Below are 22,559 nucleotides of genomic sequence, written 5' to 3'. Positions count from 1 at the left end.
TCCTCTGCGGATTTGCAGCAAAAACCGCAACGTGTGCGCACACCCTTATAGATTACACTGGAGAGAGGGGGGAAGGGTTGCACTATGTTGTTAATTGGGTGTAAATGTTTTATATGTTTGTGTAAGGTGCATACATTTTCATTTTTGATAAAAAATAGTTAAAAAAAATAGTTTAATAGTTTATACTACATAATATGTATTGAATATGTAAAATCACTAAAAATGTTGAAATTAAAAACAAAGTTGTTGTTCACATCAATGTTATGACAAATTAGTAAAATGCCAAAATAATAAAAATTTAAAGTGGAAAACAAAATTTACTGTAGCACTCTGACAATGTCAATTTCAGGGTGACACTGAAAATGTTACTTTAGCTACCATAACCAACAATTGAACAGATTTGCCACGAGTATTCTACTAGTGATTTAAAAAGAGAAAACACAGTAGTTTGACATTAAATGTCTTCACCCAACCACTAACCATGAGTGGAGAAAAAGTTTTGGTGTCATCAATTATATTCTCTGAAAAAAGGCCAAGAAAGCAAAAATTCTGACGGGGTATGTAAACTTTTGAGCACAACTGTATATCCATTTGTGTGCTGCGATATCTTTGCTCCTGCGCACTTTTATAGATATATATCCATGTCTGTTCTGGTATATCTCTGCTCCCCTGTACCATTGTTAATGTTGTACTCAACATTAACAGAAATAAACACATGAAATGCATCACTCTGTGTGTATTGACTCTATAGTATAGGAGTTTCACTTTTTGTATTGAAGAGCTGAAATAAATTAACTTTTTGATGATATTCTAATTTAGTGAGAAGCACTTGTATGTACACATCTATAGCTGTACACAGGAGCAGAGATATACCAGAACACACATGGATATATATATATGTGCACAGGATATTCTAATTTTGTGAGAAGCACCTGTATATATACAGGTGCTTTTCACAAAATTAAAATATCATCAAAAAGTTCATTTATTTCAATTCTTCAATACAAAAAGTGAAACTCATATTATAGAGTCATTACAAACAGAGTCATCCATTTCAAGTGTTTATTTCTGTTAATGTTGATGATTATGGCTTACAGCCAATGAAAACCCAAAAGTCATTATCTCAGTAAATTAGAATACTTTATAACACCAGCTTGAAAAATGATTTTAAATCCAAAATTTTGGACTACTGAAATGTATGCTATATGCACTCTATACTTGGTTGGGGCTCCTTTTGCATCAATTACTGCATGAATGTGGTGTGGCATGGAGGTAATCAGCCTGTGGCACTGCTGAGGTGTTATGGAAGCCCAGGTTGCTTTGATAGCTGCCTTCAGCTCATCTGTATTGTTGGGTCTGGCGTCTCTCATCTTCTTCTTGACAATACTCTATACATTCTATATGGGGTTAAGGTCATGCGAGTTTGCTGGCCAATCAGGCACAGTGATACTGTTGTTTGTAAGCCAGGAATTGGTACTTTTGGCAGTGTGGACAGGTGCCAAGTCCTGCTGGAGACTAAAAATGACCATCTCCATAAAGCTTGTCAGCAGAGGGAAGCATGAAGTACTCTAACATTTCCTGGTAGACGGCTGCGCTGACTTTGGTCTTGATAAAACACAGTGGACCTACACCAGCAGATGACATGGCTCCTCAACCCATCACTGATTGTGGAAACCTCACACTAGACCTCAAGCAGCTTGGATTGTGGCCTCTCCACTCTTTCTCCAGACTCTGGGACCTTGATTTCCAAATGAAATGCAAAATCTACTTTCATCTGAAAACAACACCTTGATCACTGAGCAACAGTCCAGTTCTTTTTCTCCTTGGCCCAGGTAAGACGCTTCTGGCGTTGTCTATTGGTCATGAGTGGCTTGTCACAAGGAATGCGACACTTGTAGCCCATGTCCTGGATACGTCTGTGTGTGGTGGCTCTTGAAGCAATAACTCCAACAGCAGTCCACTCCTTGTGAATCTCCCCCAAATTTTTGAATGGCCTTTTCTTAACAATCTTCAAGGCCACGGTTATCGTGGTTGCTTGTGTGCCTTTTTCTACCACAATTTTTCCTTCCACTCAACTTTCCATTAATTTGATTGGATACAGCACTCTGTGAACAGCCAGCTTCTTTAGCAATGAACTTTTGTGGCTTACCCTCCTTGTGTGGTGTGCCAATGACTGCCTTCAGTCTTCCTCTTTAAAGATATTTTTTGTGAATTATTCTAATTTCCTGAGATAATGACTTTTGGGTTTTCATTGGCTGTAAGCCATAATCATCAACATTAACAGAAATAAACACTTGAAATGGATGAATCTGTTTGTAATGACTCTATATAATATTTGAGTTTCACTTTTTGTATTGAAGAACTGAAATAAATTCTCTTCTGATGATATTATAATTGCTTCATAACCAGACAGGTTGATGTCACAGAAGTGTGATTGACGTAGAGTTACATTGTGTTGTTTAAGTGTTCTCTTTATTTTTTTGAGCAGTGTATGTATATAGCCTTGTGCATACTTCCTTATCTCTACTCCTGTGCAGGAATCCCCAATACTCTAGATAATTGTGGGAAAGTCCCGAACCCCCTGCAGAGTGATCGTGATCTGGACGGAGTGGGAGATGCTTGTGACAGCTGCCCGGAGACTAGCAATCCCACTCAGGTAATAATGCCCTGTATACCCACCTAGGTGGTATAAACCCCCTAGTAGCTGTATACCACTGTGTCTCCCACTTTTCCTTGCAGTCAGATGCAGACAGCGATTTGGTGGGCGATATGTGTGACACCAATCAGGACAGGTGAGTCCTTTAGATTGGCTGGTCTCTGGAGGTGCTGCCCCGTGTACCCATTGCTCACACCATCTATCACCTTTAGGGACGGTGATGGTCACCAGGACTCCAAGGACAACTGTTCCGACGTTCCCAATAGCTCCCAGCTGGACTCTGACAACGACGGGGTCGGGGACGAATGCGACCAGGACGACGATAACGATGGAGTCCCCGACTACATCCCCCCGGGACCTGACAACTGCCGGCTCATCCACAACCCAAACCAGAAGGACACTGATGGTGAGTGGAAGTCAGTGTGTCCGGGCTGATGGGGCCAGCAGACGTAATCCACTATATACCCGCAGGGGACGGCATCGGAGACGTCTGCGAGATTGACTTTGACAACGACTCTGTGGTGGACTCTTATGATGTGTGCCCTGAGAGCGCAGAGGTGACCCTCACTGACTTCAGGGCTTACCAGACCGTCATCCTGGACCCCGAGGGGGACGCACAGATAGACCCCAACTGGGTGGTGCTGAACCAGGTAATCTCGCCCACCGGTTCTGTGACAACTGAGTATCAGCCATTACTCTCTGGTGTCAGCCTCTCCTTCATGTCTTCTCCGCAGGGCATGGAGATTGTGCAGACTATGAACAGCGATCCGGGCCTGGCAGTTGGTAAGGGACACAACACAGTACCACTGATGGGTCACAGCCAACACCAGGACTCACCTCCCCTCCCCTGCAGGGTACACTTCCTTCAATGGTGTGGACTTTGAGGGGACGTTCCATGTGAACACGGTGACGGATGATGACTACGCCGGCTTTATCTTCAGCTACCAGGACAGTGCCAGCTTCTACGTGGTCATGTGGAAGCAGACAGAGCAGTCGTACTGGCAGGCAACGCCTTTCAGAGCCATAGCCGAGCCGGGCCTGCAGCTGAAGGTGAGTGGCCTAGGGAATTACAAGTCCCAGCAGTGGTCGATGGTGGAGAGACCTACAACCATCATTCACTGCCTGCAGTATATGTTACGTCCTGCCTTTCAGTGCCCCATCTTAACGTGCGTGACCCCCGAAAGTAGACACAACTCCCCTGATAGTGGCTACGCCTACCCCAATAGTGAGCACAACCACCCCCACACTTCTCTTACATTGTGCAGAACTCCCTGAAAGAGGACATGACCCCCTCGATACAAGACCCTCCCCTCCAATAGTGTGCATGACCCCCAATAGTGGGCTCCCCTGATAATTGTGTACAACCTCCCTGGTAGTGTGCATGACTACACCCCAGTAATATACACAACACCCCCCCCCCCCCGATAGTGTGTGCAACCCCTCATAATGGTCACGACCCCCATCAATGGACACAACCCTCCCCCCGATAGTGTGCACGACCCCCAATAATGTACACCACCCTCCACCCAATAGTGGACACGACTCCCCTGATAGTGGACATAGTCCCTCCCAAGCCATATAGTGGACAAGACCCCTCCCCATAGTGTGTATGACCCCCCCAATAGTGGAAACGACTCCCCAATAATGGACACAACTCGCCTCTCAATAGTGTGCACGACCCCAATAATGGGCACAACCCTTCCCCGCTGATAGTGGCCATGACTCTGAAATAGCACAAAAAGAGGACTTAAAAATCCTCCAATAATAGAAAACAGCAAAAGAGCAAAAAGGTTTACCCGTCCAGGCCTCCAGACAAGGCACTATCAGGATGCAGTGGACCCATGTAATTAAGATGGCAACACAGGAGCAAGAATACCGATGAAACAACCGCTCACAGCCTACCAATACATTGCCTGGTATGTTAATGCACAATAAAAAACTTGTATGTGGCGCCGTTCACACTATGGCAATGCACAGCATCCAGGCCAGCCTAGTAGTTTCACCCTTCTATTAGCTCAGGCGGGCTGCCCAGCGCTATCAAAATGCATGCCATGTGAACAGACACGGCAGTTTACAAGACCAAATGGGCCCAACTGCACCCTGAATAAAAAGTGCAAAAAACATTAAAAAATGTGGAGTATTAGCTGATATTTTGGCCAAAATACGTAAGCCCGTAACCTGCGCCAAAGGTCTCCACGTTTACGGGTACCTAACATTAAATCCTAACACTGAAATAGCACAGAAAGAGGACTTTAAAATCCTCCAATAATAGAAAACAGCAAAAGAGCAAAAAGGTCTAACAGTCCAGGCCTCCAGACAAATGCACTATCAGGATGCAGTGGACCCATGTAATTACGATGGCAACACAGGTGCAAGAATACCGATGACACAACCGCTCGCTGCCTACCAATACATGGAGGGGGCGGTTGCCTGGTATGTTAATGCACAATAAAAAACTTGTATGTGGCGCCGTTCACACTATGGCCATGCACAGCATCCAGGCCAGCCTAGTAGTGACACCCTTCTATTAGCTCAGGCGGGCTGCCCAGCGCTATCAAAATTCATGCCATGTGAACAGACACCGCTGTTTACAAGACCAAATGGGCCCAACTGCACCCTGAATAAAAAGTGCAAAAAACACATTAAAAAATGTGGAGTATTAGCTGATATTTTGGCCAAAATACGTGAGCCCGTAACCTGCGCCAAAGGTCTCCACGTTTAGTGGCCATGACTCCCCTGATATTGTGCACAACTCCTCGATAATGTGCATGACCCCCAATAATGGACATGACCCTCCTCCCAATAGTGTGCACGACACCCAATAATGGACACAACCCTACCCCGCTGATAGAGACCACAACTCCCCTGATATTGTGCACAATGCCCCTGAAATATGCACGACCACCAATAGTGGGCATGACCCTCCCCTAATATTGTACACGACCTCCCTGGTAGTGCGCATGACCCCTACAATAATATACATGACCCCTTCAATAGTGGCCTCGACTACCCTGATAGTGTGCATGACCCCAGTAATGGACACAACCTTCCCCCTCGATAGTGTGCACGACCCCCAATAATGGACACAACCCTCTCCAATACTGGACATGACTTCCCTAATAGTGTGCATGACTCCCCTTCCCCCCCTGATAGTGGGCATGGCCCCCCAAAAGTGTGCACGACCCTCCTCCCCCTATAGTGGATATGATCCTTCCCCAATAGGGGACACGTCCCCTATTACTGTGTGCACGACCCCCCCCGCCTATAGTGGATACGACTCCCCTGATATTGTACACGGTTCCTCGATTGTTTGCACGGCTCCCAATAATGGACACGACTCTCCCCACCGATACTGTGTACGACCCCCAATAATGGGCTCGACATCCCCCAATAATGTGCTCAACCCCCAATAATGTGCTCAACCCCCAATATTGGACACTACACCCTTGATATTGTGCGCGACCCGCGATAATGACACAACCCACCCGATAGTGTGCACAACCCCCAATAATGGCCACAATCCTTCCCCGCTGATAGAGGACAGGACTCCCCTGATGTTGTGCATGTCCCGCGATAATGGATATGACTCCCCCGATAGTATGCATGACCCCCAATAGTGGACATTACTGTCACGACTGTCAGATGACCCGTGACCAGGGGCTTATTCCCTGTCCCTAACACTAGGGGGTGCCCTGGCTTGACCTCCTCCCCGGATTACATCTGAAGGTGAAGATCCCAGGGCCACATACCTTGCCTTATCTCCTGAATCTGCCCTCCATCTGTACCCTTCTCCCACCCAGGGAAGAGGGGAGTAGTTGTTCACCGTGGTACACCAACCAGACAAACAAGGTAACACGAACAGGGGAAACAGAAAATACCAATCATTCAAATATACACTCACATATAACAGAGGAATGCATCTGGGAGTGGAGGATGGGGTAAAACCAAAGTAGGTCAAGATAGGGAATTATCACAGTCGCTAAACCCAAGCAACAGTCACTGATAAATCCACCAAAAGCCCACTCTTATAACCAACTACTATCCTCCCAGCCATGCAGCATAAGCTACCTCTGACGATGTGTGTCAGTCAGGACCAAGATTATATAGGGGATAGGAGTGGCTAACAGTGCCCAGCTGCAAGCCCTAGCTCCCAGAGCTCTCAACAGAGCAGATTAACCGCTTCACTGCCTAAAGAAATTTACACCGTTTAAAAAGAAGATAAAGTGCTTCTATTCAGCGCAGTAGTAGAAGTAATCAGATGCTGCGGTCTTCTAGCTCCTCTCTGTTGTGCTAAACCCGCGACAGTGCCCCTCCTTCTATGAGGGACCTCTGGAATTTCAGGACCGGTTTTATCTGGGTATGCCACATGAAAAGAATGGATTAGTCTGGCCACATGAGTGTCATATTTTGGTACCCACAGCCTCTCTTCAGGACCGTATATCTTCCAATGTACCAGATACTGAATTGACCTACGAACTAAGCAAGAATCCATAATTTTTGCTATCTGAAATTCGAAGTTTCCATCCACGATGACAGGAGATGGCGGTGGCAGTGATGGTACAGAGGATGCAACGTATTTTTTGAGAAGAGAACGATGAAACACAATATGGATCCTAAAGGTAGGTGGCAAAGCAAGGCAGAATGCTACAGGATTAACAACAGTCACAATCTTATAAGAACCGATGAACCTGGGACCCAGTTTCCAAGACGGAACCTTCAACTTAATGTTCCTAGAGGACAACCACACCAAGTCATCAACACACAGGTCCAGACCCACCATACATCACCGATTAGCCACACTCTTATAATTTTTTGTCCATCTTTCTCAAATTATTAATAACCCCCTGGCACACAGATTTAATTGATGATGGAAACCGTTACTCTTCCGGTAATCCAGAAGGAAGATTTTTATTAAATGAGCTGAACTGAGGATGGAACCCATATGCCCCGAAAAACGGGGACTTACCAGTAGACTCATGACAACGATTATTTACCATGAATTAAGCTAGGGGTAAGTAGGTAACCCAATCCTCCTGGTTCTCAGACACAAAATACCCAAAATAAATCTAAAGATTAGTTTGGCCATTAGATTGCAGGTGAAATACTGAAGAGAACAACCGGTAGATCCCCAAACGACTGAAAAGCGCCCTCCAAAACTTGGCAAAAAACTACACCCCTGATCAGAAACAATATCGGTAGGGATCCCATATAACTTTAAGTTTCCCTGATGAGAATTTGCGCCAAGAACTTGGCGTTCAGTAAGGCTGGTAATGCAATAAAATGAAACATTTTACTGAATCTGTCCATCACCACCAAAATTGCAGTATTACCTGCCGACACGGGTAGATCTGTGATAAAATTGACCAATAAGTGAGGCGAAGGTCTACTGGGAATCTCCAATAGTTGGAAAGACGCTGACGGACGAGTAGGAGAGGTCTTACAACACGCACAGACACTGCAGGTGGCTACATACTCCCGGACATCCTGATGTACTCCTGACCATCAAAAACGCAGAGTAAAAAGATCACTGGTGGCGCTATTACCAGGATGTCCGGCCAAGACCGAATCGTGATGTTCACTAAGGACTCTCAGCCGAAGATTGACAGGCACACATACAGTTTACCTAATAGACAGGCAGCAGGGGTTTCCACCTGAGCCTCCACAACCTCTTTCTCAAGACTGGAGGATATAGACGTTATAACCACCTTTTTTTGTAGTATAGGAACCGGTTCACAATTATCTCCACTCCCAAGAAAACAACGAGATAAGGCATTAACCTTAATATTCTTGTTCCCCTGCCTATATGTAACAAAAAAAGATAAACCTGGTGAAGAACAACGACCTTCTTGCCTAGCTAGGCTTTACACGTTTCGCAGACTTTAGATATACCAGATTCTTATGATCCGTGATTGCCATAACCGGAAGAACTGCTTCTTCTAGAAAATCACGTCACTCTTCAAAAGCCCACTTGATTGCCAAGAGTTCCCAGTTATCAATGTCAATTTTTCTCTGCAGAGTACCGTTTTTTTGAAAAATATGCTCATGGGCGCCATATACCAGGAGCCGCACCCTGTGACAATACATCCCCCTCTCCCACCTCAGATGCATCAACTTAGATGATAAAAAGCTGAGTGACATCAGGCTGTATGAGAATCGGCGCAGCTGCAAAACATTTCTTCAAGGTATTGAATGCCTCCCTGGCCTGACTGGACAACTTGGAAAAGTCTGTCCCCTTCCAGGTCATACAGTGGGTACGGAAAGTATTCAGACCCCTTTACATTTTTCACTCTTTGTGTCATTGCAGCCATTTGGTAAGTTCAAAATAGTTCATTTATTTCTCATTAATGTACACTCTGCACCCCATCTTGACTGAAAAAAACAGAAATGTAGACATTTTTGCTAATTTATTCAAAAAGAAAAACTTAAATATCACATGGTCATAAGTATTCAGACCCTTGGGTCAGACACTCAAATTTAAGTCACATGCTGTCCATTTCCTTGAGATCCTCCTTGAGATGGTTCTACTTCTTCATTGGAGTTCAGCTGTGTTTAATTAAACTGATAGGACTTGATTTGTAAAGGCACTCACCTGTCTATATAAGACCTCACAGCTCACAGTGCATGTCAGACCAAATGAGAATCATGAGGTCAAAGGAACTGGCCAAGGAACTCAGAGACAGAACTGTGGCAAGGCACAGATCTGGCCAAGGTTACAAAAGAATTTCTGCAGTACTCAAGGTTCCTAAGAGCACAGTGGCCTCCATAATCCTTAAATGGAAGAAGTTTGGGACCACCAGTAGTCTTCCTAGACCTGGTTGTCCAGCCAAACTGAGCAGTTGTGGGAGAAGAGCCTTAGTGAGAGAGGTAAAGAAGAACACCAAGATCACTGTGGCTGAGCTCCACAGATGCAGTAGGGAGATGGGAGAAAGTTCCACAAAGACATCTATCACTGCAGCCCTCCACCAATTGGGCCTTTATGGCAGAGTGGCCCGACGGAAGCCTCTCAGTGCAAGACATATGAAAGCCCGCATAGAGTTTGCTAAAAAAAAAGACACATGAAGGACTCCCAGACTATGAAAAAGATTCACTGTTCTAATGAGATGAAGATAGAACTTTTTGGTGATAATTCTAAGCGGTATATGTGGAGAAAAGCAGGCACTACTCATCACCTTCCCAAAACAATCCCAACAATGAAACGTGGTGTAGCATCATGCTATGGGTGCTCTGGACCTCAGACTTGACCGAAGGTTCACCTCCCAACAAAACAATGACCCTAAGCACACAGCTAAAATAACAAAGGAGTGGCTTCAGAACACCTCTGTGACCATTCTTGACTGGCCCAGCCAGAGCCCTGACATAAACCCAATTGAGCATCTCTGGAGGGACCTGAAAATGGCTGTCCACCAACGTTCATATCCGACCTGATGGGACTGGAGAGGATCTGCAAGGAAGAATGGCAGAGGATCCCCAAATCCAGGTGTGAAAAACTTGTTACATCATTCCCAAGTTGACTCATGACCGTACTAGCTCAAAAGGGTGCTTCGACTCAATACTGAGCAAAGGGTCTGAATACTTATGACCATGTGATATTTCAGTTTTTCTTTTTTAATAAATTTGCAAACATTTTTACAATTCTGTTTTTTTTTCAGTCAAGATGGGGTGCAGAGTGTACATTAATGAGAAAAAAATGAACTTTTTTGAATTTACCAAATGGCTGCAATGAAACAAAGAGTGAAAAATTTAAAGGGGCCTGAATACTTTCCGTACCCACTGTATGCGAGAGGGGTTTGACTACTACCGAAAAGATTTTGATGAACTTACGGTAGTAGTTAGTGAAACGCAAAAACCTTTGTAATGCCTTAAAATCCTTAGGATGATCACAATCCAGTACCGCCTGGACCTTTGTAGTATCCGTGCAAAAACTGGTGGACGATAACACATATTCTAGAAAAGGAGTCTGCTCAACTGAGAACAAATTGCAAGCTTTCGAGACGACGCAGGTCTCTTCATCAGACTAGACTAATACAAAATCTGAAGAATCACATATTTATACACAAGACAGCAAAGAAATAACCCAATAGCTAAGACAAGTGATGTGAAGCGGAATAGTCATTATGGGAGAGGGATAAGCATAAATATTGGAACAGTTCATAGATAAGCAGTGTGAAGGTTTTATTGCCCTCTGATTGCAGTCTGGTTCTGTGTTGTGATGACCCCAGAAGGTCTGAAGAGCGAACTTTTTAATTGATGTCAAAAGACATAAATCCATGCGACACATTCATTCCTGCACTGAATGTGTGGAAAGTTTTCATAAATTTGTACTCCGAGATTCTTCTCTCTCTCTGAGACTGAAGTTACCTTTTAATACAAGTAATTTAATGTTCATCATGCTATGACCAGGGATACAAAAATGTTTTGCCACAGGTAGATCCATTCTTTTTTCTCTTACTGTGTGACGATGAGAATTCATCCTTGTTCTCAGTTTTTGCCCTGTCTCCCCCACTTACAGACCCCCAGTAGGACATTTAGTACAAATAATTAAGTACACCACATTAGATATGATGCAGCTGAAAGTACCTGGGATCTTGTAGTCCTGATGTGAGTTGGGGATCTTTATCTTCTCCGTGGTCATTATAAATGGACAGGTTTTACATTTTTTCTGGTTGCAAGCATCTCCAGATTTGGATTGTAGGTGATCACTAGAGGCACCCGGTTATTTTCTTCTTTAGCTTTGTAATGTAGCAGGTGATTCCTTGATATTCTGGTGGCTCTGGTTTTTCTCTATCCATGGGGTTGGAACAAATAATAATAATAATCTTTATTTTTATATAGCGCTAACATATTCCGCAGCGCTTTACATTTTGCACGCATCATCACCACTGTCCCCGATGGGGCTCACAATCTAAATTCCCTATTAGTATGTCTTTAGAATGTGGGAGGAAACCGGAGTGCCCGGAGGAAACCCACGCAAACACGGGGAGAACATACAAACTCCTTGCAGATGTTGTCCTTGGTGGGATTCGAACCCAGGACCCCAGCGCTGCAAGGCTGCAGCGCTAACCACTGAGCCACCGTGCCGCCCTTAACATATACGATTGTATCTGATGTCTTAGCTGTAAACAATAGAGTTTTTTATGTGTTTTGGATGGAAACTGTCCAATTTAAGGTATGTTGGACGGTCAATTGGTTTCTGATACAGGGATGTCTCTATTTCATTGTTCTTTAGCTTAATGATGGTGTCTAAAAAGTTAATTTCAGTGCTGGAATAGTTGAGTGTTAAGTTGATGGTGGAATGAAATTGATTGAACTGTTCGTGGAACATCTTTAGCTGTTGCTCAGACTCCGTCCAGATGATTAAAATATCATCAATGAAGCCAGAGTAGTAGGCCAGAGGCCTGATGGGACATGAGGACAAAAAGTCGTTTTCAAGCTTGGCCATGAAAAGATTTGCATACTGTGGAGCCATTTTACTTCCCATACCTGTGCCAGTCTCCTGTAAATAGATCTTTTATTTTCAAATTCAAAGTAATTGTGGATGAGGATAAATTGTGTGAGTTTCACCACAGAATTCACATCATTCTCGGTGTTTTCCCTGAAGACTTTGCAGGCCTACTACTGCTTCATTGATTATATTTTAATCATCTGGATACAATCGTATATGTTCCAACCCCATGGATAGAGACAAACACCTTGGTCGCTTCAGAAAAACCTTGTGGCGTACTTAATTATTTGTACTAAATGGCCTACTGGGGGTCTGTATGTGGGGGAGACGGGGCAAAAACTGAGAACAAGGATGAATTCTCATCGTCACACAATAAGAGAAAAAAGAATGGATCTACCTGTGGCAAAACATTTTTGTATCCTTGGTCATAGCATGATGGACATTAAATTACTTGTATTAAAAGGTAACTTCAAGTCTTAGAGAGAGAGAAGAATCTCGGAGTACAAAGTTCTGAAATCTTTCCACACATTCAGTGCAGGAATGAATGTGTCACATGGATTTATGTCTTTTTACATCAATTAAGGAATTCGCTCTTCAGACCTTCTGGGGTCATCACAACACAGAACCAGACCGCAATCAGAGGGCAATAAAACTTTCACACTGCTTATCTATGAACTGTTCCAATATTTATGCTTATCCCTCTCCCATAATGACTATTCCGCTTCACATCACTTGTCTTAGCGATTGGGTTATTTGTTATGAATGAGTCACCGTAGGAGGCAAAAACAGAAATACAAGCTAAGTCCAGAAAACCAGAGAAGTTGGCAGCTATCGGATTGCAGACCCCTGAACCTATCAACAACAACTAGCAGTAGCCGTGGGGGGTTCCTACGGTGCCCTAGACCCCTCGAACACAGCCGGAGAACTACATAGCCTAAAGACAGAAAGGGAAATCTAAACTGCCCCAGAGCAGACCCCAAAGCAATAGGCAGCCCCCAACATATAATGACGGTGAAGCAAGATGAAAAAACACTCACACAGATAGAAAGATAGGCTGAGCAAATGATGGGACCCAAGCTAACTAGATAGGACAGGATAGAAAAGCTGTTGTCTGTAATCCGCCAAAACCCTATCAAAACAAGAGCCAACAGCTGATAGGGAAAAAAGCCCTGAAGACGCTAGGCTTCAAAAAGACTATATCAGTACTCAGGTATTTTCTGAAGACAGAGCAAAAAGGAATTCAGCTCACCCCAGCAGGGAATGGCAGAAATCAAGGAAAACAATGCAAAACAAAACCAAAACACAAATGCAAAAAGTAGAGCAGAAAACTTAGCTTTTGAGGAGCAGGAATCAGACTGGTCTCCTAGAATCCCTCAGAGAGATCACCAGCAAGGCGGAAGGGCGTCGGCTGCCTTATATCCAGTCAGTAATTCCCGTCACCCAGTCATCATCATCCTGCCCAGGTGCTTGGTAATCAGCCTCACTACCTTCACCAGAAGAGGGAGTTCATCAGACCTCAATGGTGAAGGGGAAAATGAACTCACAACAGTTATTTCTGTGCTGTCTTGTGTATATATATGTGATTCTTCAGATTTTGTATTAGTCTAGCCTGATGAAGAGACCTGCGTCATCTCGAAAGCTTGCAATTTGTTACCATCTTTTCAGTTAGCCATTAAAAGGTATCAACCACTGAGGAATCTCAATTCTAAATATTCTTCTATCTACTAGCTAACACGGTACAAAGATATATATCTTTCCTGTATCAACGGAGAACATACATTTCTCCAGTTTGACAAATAACTTATTGTCTCTGTGTATTTGTAAGCCCTGCCTGACATGTACTTGATACGACTAAAGGCCACGTGAATAATATGTTATCAAGATAGATTACCACAAATCTACCTACAGGTGACTAAAGATGTCATTTACAAAGTGCTGTAAGATGGCGGGAGCATTCTTCATCCCACATGGCATCACAAGGTTCTCATAGTGTCCCTCAGGTGTGTTGAAGGTGGTTTTCCGCTCATCCACCTCTTTAATACGATTGAGAATATACGTCCCCTGAGGTCCAGTTTTGAAAACCATTTTGCTCCTACAATCTGATTGTTACACCCACAGGGCGTGAAGATGTATAGTGGACCCACTAGACCACTGATGGTGCAGTGGTAGCTGTATACCCGATACACAAGAGACAGGAGAAGAGCATCAAATAAACTAAAGATGTTTATTAAATAAAGCAAACAAATGGACAAGGTGCCTGAGGGAAGAACCCTCTGGACCACGACACAGAACCACGTAGTGGAGCCCCGGGCAAGGTGTACCCATATACAGGGGCTCCCCCGTCGCAACACCAGATGACCTTAATGCCGCGGTGCCTGGACCAGAGGGACGACCCATACAGACCGTATAGAGGAGGTGGTGAGAGATCTGGAAGGTCTGAGTAATCACAGAAAGGCTGATCTAGCCTGCGATGGTCACTGGATGATTCCAAGGGGAAAGCCTTGGTCAGTCTGGGGAAGGAACCGGAGTGTCCAGAGGGATCCAGGAGCGGGAACTGCCAGCAGAGGATTCTGAGGAGACAGAGATATTAGAATATTGCAATGGCATTCAGAACGCAGAGCAAAGCAGAGTGTGGCCTGAGTGGGAGGCAGCGATCCCACAGAATGAACACATTGTTCAGGCAACTCCCTCTTGAGGGAGGATGCCTTTTATGCACAGAGCATCACAGCACAGACAGCCCTAATAGACAACAGGTGCCCTGCTGTTTTAAGTATGTGCAGGCAGTGGGGCGCGCCTCCTAAGAGCATAACCAGGAGACCTGCCAAGAGGATGCAAGTTCTTAGCAGAGAAAGGAGCCGCTGATTGTCTGGAGCCACGGACAGGCTGAGTAGTAGCAGTGGAGCTGCGAGATAGGCGCCGGTCTCCCTGCGCAGCAGAGACCGTGCCTGCGGCTGAGGGCATGACAGTACCTTCCCCCTTACGCCCCCCCTTCTTCAAACCCGCCAGGAACTTTCTAAGAAGCATCGGGGCATTAATGTTCTCCTCAGGCTCCCAGGATCTCTCCTCAGGACCATATCCCTTCCAGTCAACCAGAAAGAGCGACCTGCCCCCCTTCTCTTCATGGCCAGGATGTCCTTCACTTCATAGACATCCTCGGAACTGACAGGAGAAGGAAATTTACCTGGATCCTGGGTGAAGCGACTGAGAACAACTGGCTTCAACAGGGAGACATGGAAGGAGTTATGTATCCGTAAGGAGGCTGGCAACTTCAAACGATAGCACACATCGTTGATCCGGTGGAGCACTTCAAAGGGACCGATGAAACGAGGAGCCAGTTTATAAGAAGGGACCTTAAGACGGATGTGCCTGGAAGACAGCCATACCTTATCTCCGGGTTGGTAAGGTGGCGATCCAGACGTCTTTTATCCGCATGCTCCTTGGTCCGAACCGATGCCTGCTCCAAAGAGGTCCTGGTCTCTGTCCAGACCTTTGAGAAGTCCATTGCCAGGGACTCAGCTGCAGGATTGCCAGAAGCAAGAGGCAGTGGAGTCGGGATCCTAGGATGCTGTCCATAAACAATGAAAAACGGGGAGTTAGAGGAGGACTCACCGACATGATTGTTGTATGAAAACTCCGCCCATGGTAGCAGGTTGGCCCAGTCGCTGTGGTGACCATTCACAAAGTGTCGCAGATAATTTGTGAGGACTTGATTCACTCTCTCCACTTGGCCATTAGATTGTGGGTAATAGGCCGAGGAGAAGTCCAGAGTGACATCCAACAACTTACAGAGGGACCGCCAGAAGCGGGAAATGAACTGAACTCCCCTGTCAGAGACAATATGGAGTGGAAGTCCGTGAAGCCGAAGGACATGCTGAATGAAGAGCTCTGCGAGTTTAGAGGCGGAAGGAAGGCCGGAAAGCGGAGTGAAATGTCCCATCTTGGTCAACAACAACCCAGATTACTCTACAACCAGATGATGCTGGCAGATCCGTGATGAAGTCCATGGCAATGTGTTGCCAGGGAGCAGACGGAACCGGGAGCGGAAGGAGGCGACCGGCTGGCAGTTTCTTGGGTGTTTTATTACGAGCACAGGCGGGACAGCCTGCAACGAAGTCCAGAACATCTTGGCGCAAGGTGGACCACCAGTAGTATCGAGATATTAGCTGTAACGTCTTCTTTTGACCGGCGTGTCCGGCCAGCTTAGAAGAATGACCCCAGCGTAGAACTCTCCTCTTGTCTCTTTCAATTACAAGAGTCTTACCGGGCGGGATCTGCGACAGACTGACTGGAGCCACCGTGATCATCTTGGATGGTTCAATGAGGCTCCTCTTCAAGGTCGTCTGACAGGAATGACCTGGAAAGCGCATCGGTTTTGATATTCTTCTCTGCAGGGCGGAAATGGAGAGAGAAATTGAAACGAGCAAAAAATAAAGACCAACGAGCCTGGCGAGGGTTGAGTCTTTGGGCTGACTGGAGGTAGGACAGGTTTTTATGATCTGTGTAAATGATGACAGGATGAACTGTGCCTTCAAGCAGATATCGCCACTCTTCTAAGGCTAACTTAATTGCCAGTAACTCTCTATCCCCAATTGAGTAGTTACGTTCGCAGGGCGAGAATGCCTTGGAAAAGAATCCACAGGTCACCATCTTACCGGGAGAAAGTTTCTGCGTGAGGACCGCTCCGGCTCCAGGTGACGAGGCGTCCACCTCCAGAAAAAACTGCTTGTTGATCATTGGTCTGTGAAGAGCCGGGGCAGTAGAGAAGGCTTGTTTAAGGGAAGTGAAAGCCGACTCGGCCTCAGGAGTCCAATCCCTTGGTTTGGCACCTTTACAAGTCAAAGCGGTGAGTGGTCTTACCAGGGAGGAGAAGTGAGGGATAAATTGCCGATAGTAATTGGCGAATCCCAGAAACCGCTGTATGGCCTTGATTCCCTCAGGTCAAGGCCACTTAAGCACGGCGGAGACCTTCTCTGGATCCATCTCGAGACCTGTATCAGAAATGATAAAGCCAAGAAAGGGTAAAGATCTCTGTTCAAACAGACATTTTTCAAACTTCGCGTAGAGGCGATTCTCTCTCAAACGTTGAAGAACGAGACGAACATTCCTCCTGTGAGATGGTAAGTTGGGAGAAAATACCAGATAGACCACCACACAAACATAAGAGCAGGTCACGGAATATGTAATTGACAAACTCCTGGAAGACGGCGGGCGCATTGCTTAGTCCGAAGGGCATCACCAGATATTCGTAGTGACCGTCTCGCGTGTTGAAGGCGGTTTTCCACTCATCCCCAGATCGTATCCTGATGAGGTTGTAAGCCCCACGGAGATCCAACTTGGTAAAAATCCTGGAACCTCGAAGACAATCAAAGAGCTCTGGAATTAAGGGAAGAGGGTATCTGTTCCTTACCGTTATTAAATTGAGACCACGGTAGTCTATACACGGACGAAGAGATCCATCTTTCTTCTTGACGAAGAAGAATCCAGCTCCAGCCGGAGAAGAGGACTTCTGGATAAACCCTCGAGCCAAATTCTCCTTGATGTAATCAGACATGGCTTGAGTCTCAGTGGGAGAAAGAGGGTAGATCCTACCTCGAGGCGGAGTGGATCCGGGGATTAGGTCGATGGGGCAATCATAAGGCCTGTGCGGGGGAAGAGTTTCGGCCTCCTTCTTGTCAAATACATCTGCAAAGGACCAGTAGGCAGCGGGTAACCCGGGTAAGGCTGCAGGAGGACGCGGGCTTGAACCAGGCCGTACGGGTACGAGGCAGTGATTGTGACAAGACTGACCCCATCGAAGGACATCTCCTGACTGCCAATCCAGGACAGGTTCTTGATGGCGCAGCCACGGAAGACCTAGTAGAAACGGTGGAGAAAGATTCGGTAACACAAAGAAGGCAATTCTCTCCTTGTGGAGTGCTCCGATTTGAAGCTCCACCTCTTTGGTGATACCAAGAATGGGATCTTTCAGGGGTCTTCCATCTACGGAGATGATGTGCCGGGACGACTGCAAAGGAGTGATAGGGATCCCGAACTGCATGGCCACTGCTTGCTGGATGAAGTTTCCACCCGATCCAGAGTCCAGATAGGCCGTCTCGGAGAACCGCACCTTTCCGAAGATCACCTGTATGGATATAGTTAGTGGAGGTGAGGAATCATTCTTACCTAGGGAGGCCTCTCTTACCTGTCCCAGGCGGAAGAGTTTCTCCGGCCTCTCCATTCCACTGCATGGACTGGGAGCAGTGCATCCACCATAATGATGCGGATTCCTAGCGGACATTTTCTCCTGCCTATTCCTCTTCACCTTAACGCTATCAAGCTCCATGAGTTCATTCTTAGAAACCGGAGCAGGACAAGGCGGAAACCGAGGTTTCGGTGAAGAAGATGCAGGACGATGAAATCGCTTCTCGAGAATCCTCTCCCTGGAGCGCTCCTGGAGATGCAGGTCAATTCGAATGGCGAGGGATATGAGATCATCCAGGGTCTAAGGTAGGTCCCTGACCGCCAATTCATCCTTGATTCTTCTGGATAATCCTCGCCGAAAGGCTCCGACCAAAGGCTCATTGGTCCACTGGAGCTCCGAAGCCAGGGTACGGAAATGGATAGCATACTGACCGACAGAGAGAGAGCCCTGTTGCAAATTGAAGAGAGACTCCATAGCAGATGTGGCACGACCAGGCTCATCGAATATCTTGCGGAAGGTGTCCAGGAATACCTGCAGATCAGACACGATGGGATCATTCCACTCCATTAGGGGGTTGAACCAGGCTAAAGCCTCTCCCTCCAGGTGTGAGGCAAGGAAAGCCACCTTGACCATGTCAGTCGGATAATGCTGAGGCGAAAAACAAAAATGCAACAAGCATTGGTTGAGAAATCCTCTGCACAACTTGGGGTCACCATTGTAATGACGAGGTTTGCAGAGACGAGGACTGGGTCCTGTAGAGTAATCACAGAAAGGCTGATCTAGCCTGCGATGGTCACTGGATGATTCCAAGGGGAAAGCCTTGGTCAGTCTGGGGTAGGAACCGGAGTGTCCAGAGGGATCCAGGAGCGGGAACTGCCAGCAGAGGATTCTGAGGAGACAGAGATATTAGAATATTGCAATGGCATTCAGAACGCAGAGCAAAGCAGAGTGTGGCCTGAGTGGGAGGCAGCGATCCCACAGAATGAACACATTGTTCAGGCAACTCCCTCTTGAGGGAGGATGCCTTTTATGCACAGAGCATCACAGCACAGACAGCCCTAATAGACAACAGGTGCCCTGCTGTTTTAAGTATGTGCAGGCAGCGGGGCGCGCCTCCTAAGAGCATAACCAGGAGACCTGCCAAGAGGATGCAAGTTCTTAGCAGAGAAAGGAGCCGCTGATTGTCTGGAGCCACGGACAGGCTGAGTAGTAGCAGTGGAGCTGCGAGATAGGCGCCGGTCTCCCTGCGCAGCAGAGACCGTGCCTGCAGCTGAGGGCATGACACTGATTAAAGAGGTCCAGGATGAGAGGGAGCGGATATGGATCCCGGACCGTGATCAGATTGAGTTAGCAAAAATCTAGGCAGGGGCATAACCCCCTATCGTTTTTCTTTACAAAGAAAAACCTTGCAGCAATGGGGACTGAGAATGATCTGATACGACTCTTTGCCAAACTTTGCGCGATATAGTCCTTCATAACCTGCCTCTCTAGACCAGAGATATTATACAGTCTGCTCTTAGGCAGCTTGGCCCAAGGGACAAGATTAACGGAGCAGTCATAAGGACAATGGGGATGAGGTTCTCGGCACCCCTGCTCTGAGAGCACATCCCCAAAATCAGACAGGTATTTAGGCACAGACTGGGTATCCAACCTAGAAAGCTGGGTGCCCAAGCAGTGTCCTTGACAATACTCACTCCACTTTACCATTTCCTGAGTCTGCCAATATACCACTGGATTGTGCAGAGTGAGCCAAAGACGTCCAAGAACCACAGGAGAGGGCAGACCCTCAAGCACATAACAGTCAATAGCTTCTGAGTGCATGGCCCCTACCTGGAGATGTAACCCTCGGGCGGCTTGAGTAAAATACCAGTCTCAAAGTTACAGAATCAATGGCAATTATGGGTTTGGGTCTGGATAGAGTATGTGGATTGAGAACCTGGACCTAGACGAACCTAGCGTCGATCACATTAAACTCCGCCCCACTGTCCAGAAATGCAGACACAACAGTTATGAATGAGTCATCGAGGAGGAAAAAACAAAAAGCAAGCTAAGCCCAGAAAACCGGAGAGGTTGGTAACTAGCGGATTGCAGACACCTGACCCTATCCACAACAACTAGCAGTAGCCGTGGAGCGTGCCTACGGTGGTCCTAGATGCCTCGTCACGGCCGGAGAACTAAATAAGCCTAAAGAAAGAAAGGGAAAATCTAAACTGCCCCAGAGCAGACCCCAAAGCAATAGACAGCCCCCAACATGTATTGTCGGTGAAACAAAATGAAAACACAGCCACAGATAGAAAGATAGGCTGAGCAAATGATGGGGCCCTCACTAACTAGAAAGGACAGGAAAGAAAAGCTGCTGTCTGCAATCACGCAAAAAACCCTGCCAAAAAAAATGTCCAACACGTCTGATAGAAAAAGGCCCTGAAGTCGCTAGATTTCAAATCACTATATCAGCACTCAGGTATATTCTGAAGACAGAGCAAAAGAGATCAACAGATCAGAGACAAAATGGGGATTCAGCCCAGTCCCAGCCAGGGCTGGCTGAACACAAAAACTAAGTAAACCAGACAAAACTCATATGAACAATAGCAGAGAAAACTTAGCTTTAGGAAGGCAGGAACCAAACTGGAAACCAGAAGCCACAGTCAGGAAAAATCACCAGCAAGAAACTAGTTAGTCGGCTGCCTTAAATCCAATCAGAAACTCCTGATGTCCAATCGTAGTCCTCTTCCTCAGGTGGCCGGTCTCTGCCATTTAGATCTGCTTCATTACCTCCCTTCACCAACAGAGGGAGTCCAGATAGAGAACTCACTACTCCTCTGTCAGCACAGCCAGCTCCATAACCCTCACCAGAAGCCAGAGGCAAACCCGAAAATGAGCTCACAACAGTACCCCCCCCTTGAGGAGGGGTCACCGAACCCTCATCCACACCACCGGGCCGATCAGGATGGGCCCGATGAAAAGCACGAACCATTCTATCGGCATGAATATCAGAGGCAGAGACCCAAGAATTGTCCTCCTGGCCATAACGCTTCCACTTGACCAAATACTGTAGTCTCCGTCTAGCCAGACGAGAATCCAGTATTTTCTCTACCTCATATTCCACATTACCTTAAACCAATACAGGGTCAGAAGGTGCAGCCATAGGAACTACTGGCTCAACATATCTCTTCAACAGCGACTTATGAAACACGTTATGGATCTTAAACGTAACAGGAAGAGCCAATCGAAAAGAAACCGGATTAAGAATCTCCAAAATCTTGTAAGGTCCAATAAATCTTGGCGCTTGAACTTTGGAGAAGCCACCTTCATAGAGATATTCTTTGATGACAACCAAACCATATCACCCACTTTAAACCGGGGACCAATGGTCCTATGCTGGTTAGAAAACCGCTGGGCCTTTTCCTGGGAGAGAGACAACTTATCCACTACTTGGTCCCAAATCTGCTGCATTCTCTCTACCACAGTGTCAACACCTGGGCAGGCTGAAGATTCCACTTGCCCTGAAGAAAATCGAGGATGAAACCCAAAGTTACCTAAAAAGGGCGACATCAAGGTGGCAGAACTAGCTCTATTATTTAAAGCGAATTCGGCCAAGGGCAAAAATGAAACCCAATCATCCTGATCAGCAGATATAAAACATCTCAAATATGACTCCAAAGTCTGGTTTGTTCTCTCCGTCTGCCCATTGGTCTGAGGGTGAAACGCAGAGGAGAAGGACAACTGAATTCCCAGCTTGGAACAAAAGGCTTTCCAGAATTTGGAAACAAACTGAACTCCTCTGTCCGATACAATGTTCTCAGGAATCCCATGCAACCGAACCACCTGTTGTAAAAACAAGGGTACCAACTCTGAGGAAGATGGCAACTTTGGGAGTGGTGCAAGATGGACCATCTTAGAGAATCTATCACAAATCACCCAGATAACAGTCATTCCCTGAGAGACAGGAAGATCAGAAATAAAATCCATTGAAATATGGGTCCATGGCCTCTTAGGCATCGGCAAGGGCATCAACAACCCACTAGAGCGAGAACAGGGTTTAGACCGGGAACAAGTCCCACAGGACTGCACAAAATTCCTGACATCACGAATTAAGGCGTGCCACCAAAAAGACAGACTCACCAAATCTCTGGTACCAAAAATACCTGGATGACCAGCCAATGCAGAGCAATGAACTTCAGACATCACTCTCTTCCTCCACTGGTCAGGAACATACAATTTTCCCATAGGACAACGCTCAGGTTTGTCCTCCTGGAATTTTTCCAGAGCACGTCTCAAAT

At 46.2% G+C, this 22,559-nt stretch overlaps 1 protein-coding gene across 3 annotated transcripts in view; it reads left to right on the top strand.

Annotated features, from left to right (window-relative positions):
• THBS3 (thrombospondin 3) overlaps nucleotides 1-22,559 on the top strand; it is a 138,039-nt gene that overhangs the window by 53,720 nt on the left and 61,760 nt on the right. For all 3 annotated transcript variants that reach the window (XM_073552368.1, XM_073552367.1, XM_073552369.1), the window contains exons 15-20: nucleotides 2,538-2,656; nucleotides 2,740-2,792; nucleotides 2,869-3,062; nucleotides 3,128-3,306; nucleotides 3,391-3,439; nucleotides 3,510-3,706. In XM_073552368.1, coding sequence (XP_073408469.1) covers nucleotides 2,538-2,656; nucleotides 2,740-2,792; nucleotides 2,869-3,062; nucleotides 3,128-3,306; nucleotides 3,391-3,439; nucleotides 3,510-3,706 — 791 coding nt within the window. The remainder of the gene's footprint in view (nucleotides 1-2,537; nucleotides 2,657-2,739; nucleotides 2,793-2,868; nucleotides 3,063-3,127; nucleotides 3,307-3,390; nucleotides 3,440-3,509; nucleotides 3,707-22,559) is intronic.

This window comes from Dendrobates tinctorius, unplaced genomic scaffold (assembly GCF_039654945.1).
Source record: "Dendrobates tinctorius isolate UK_male_01 unplaced genomic scaffold, ASM3965494v1 ptg000189l, whole genome shotgun sequence".
Taxonomy (NCBI): Eukaryota; Metazoa; Chordata; class Amphibia; order Anura; family Dendrobatidae; genus Dendrobates; species Dendrobates tinctorius.
Note: the sequence above shows the minus strand (reverse complement) of the source record. Positions and strands in the feature narration are given on the sequence as shown.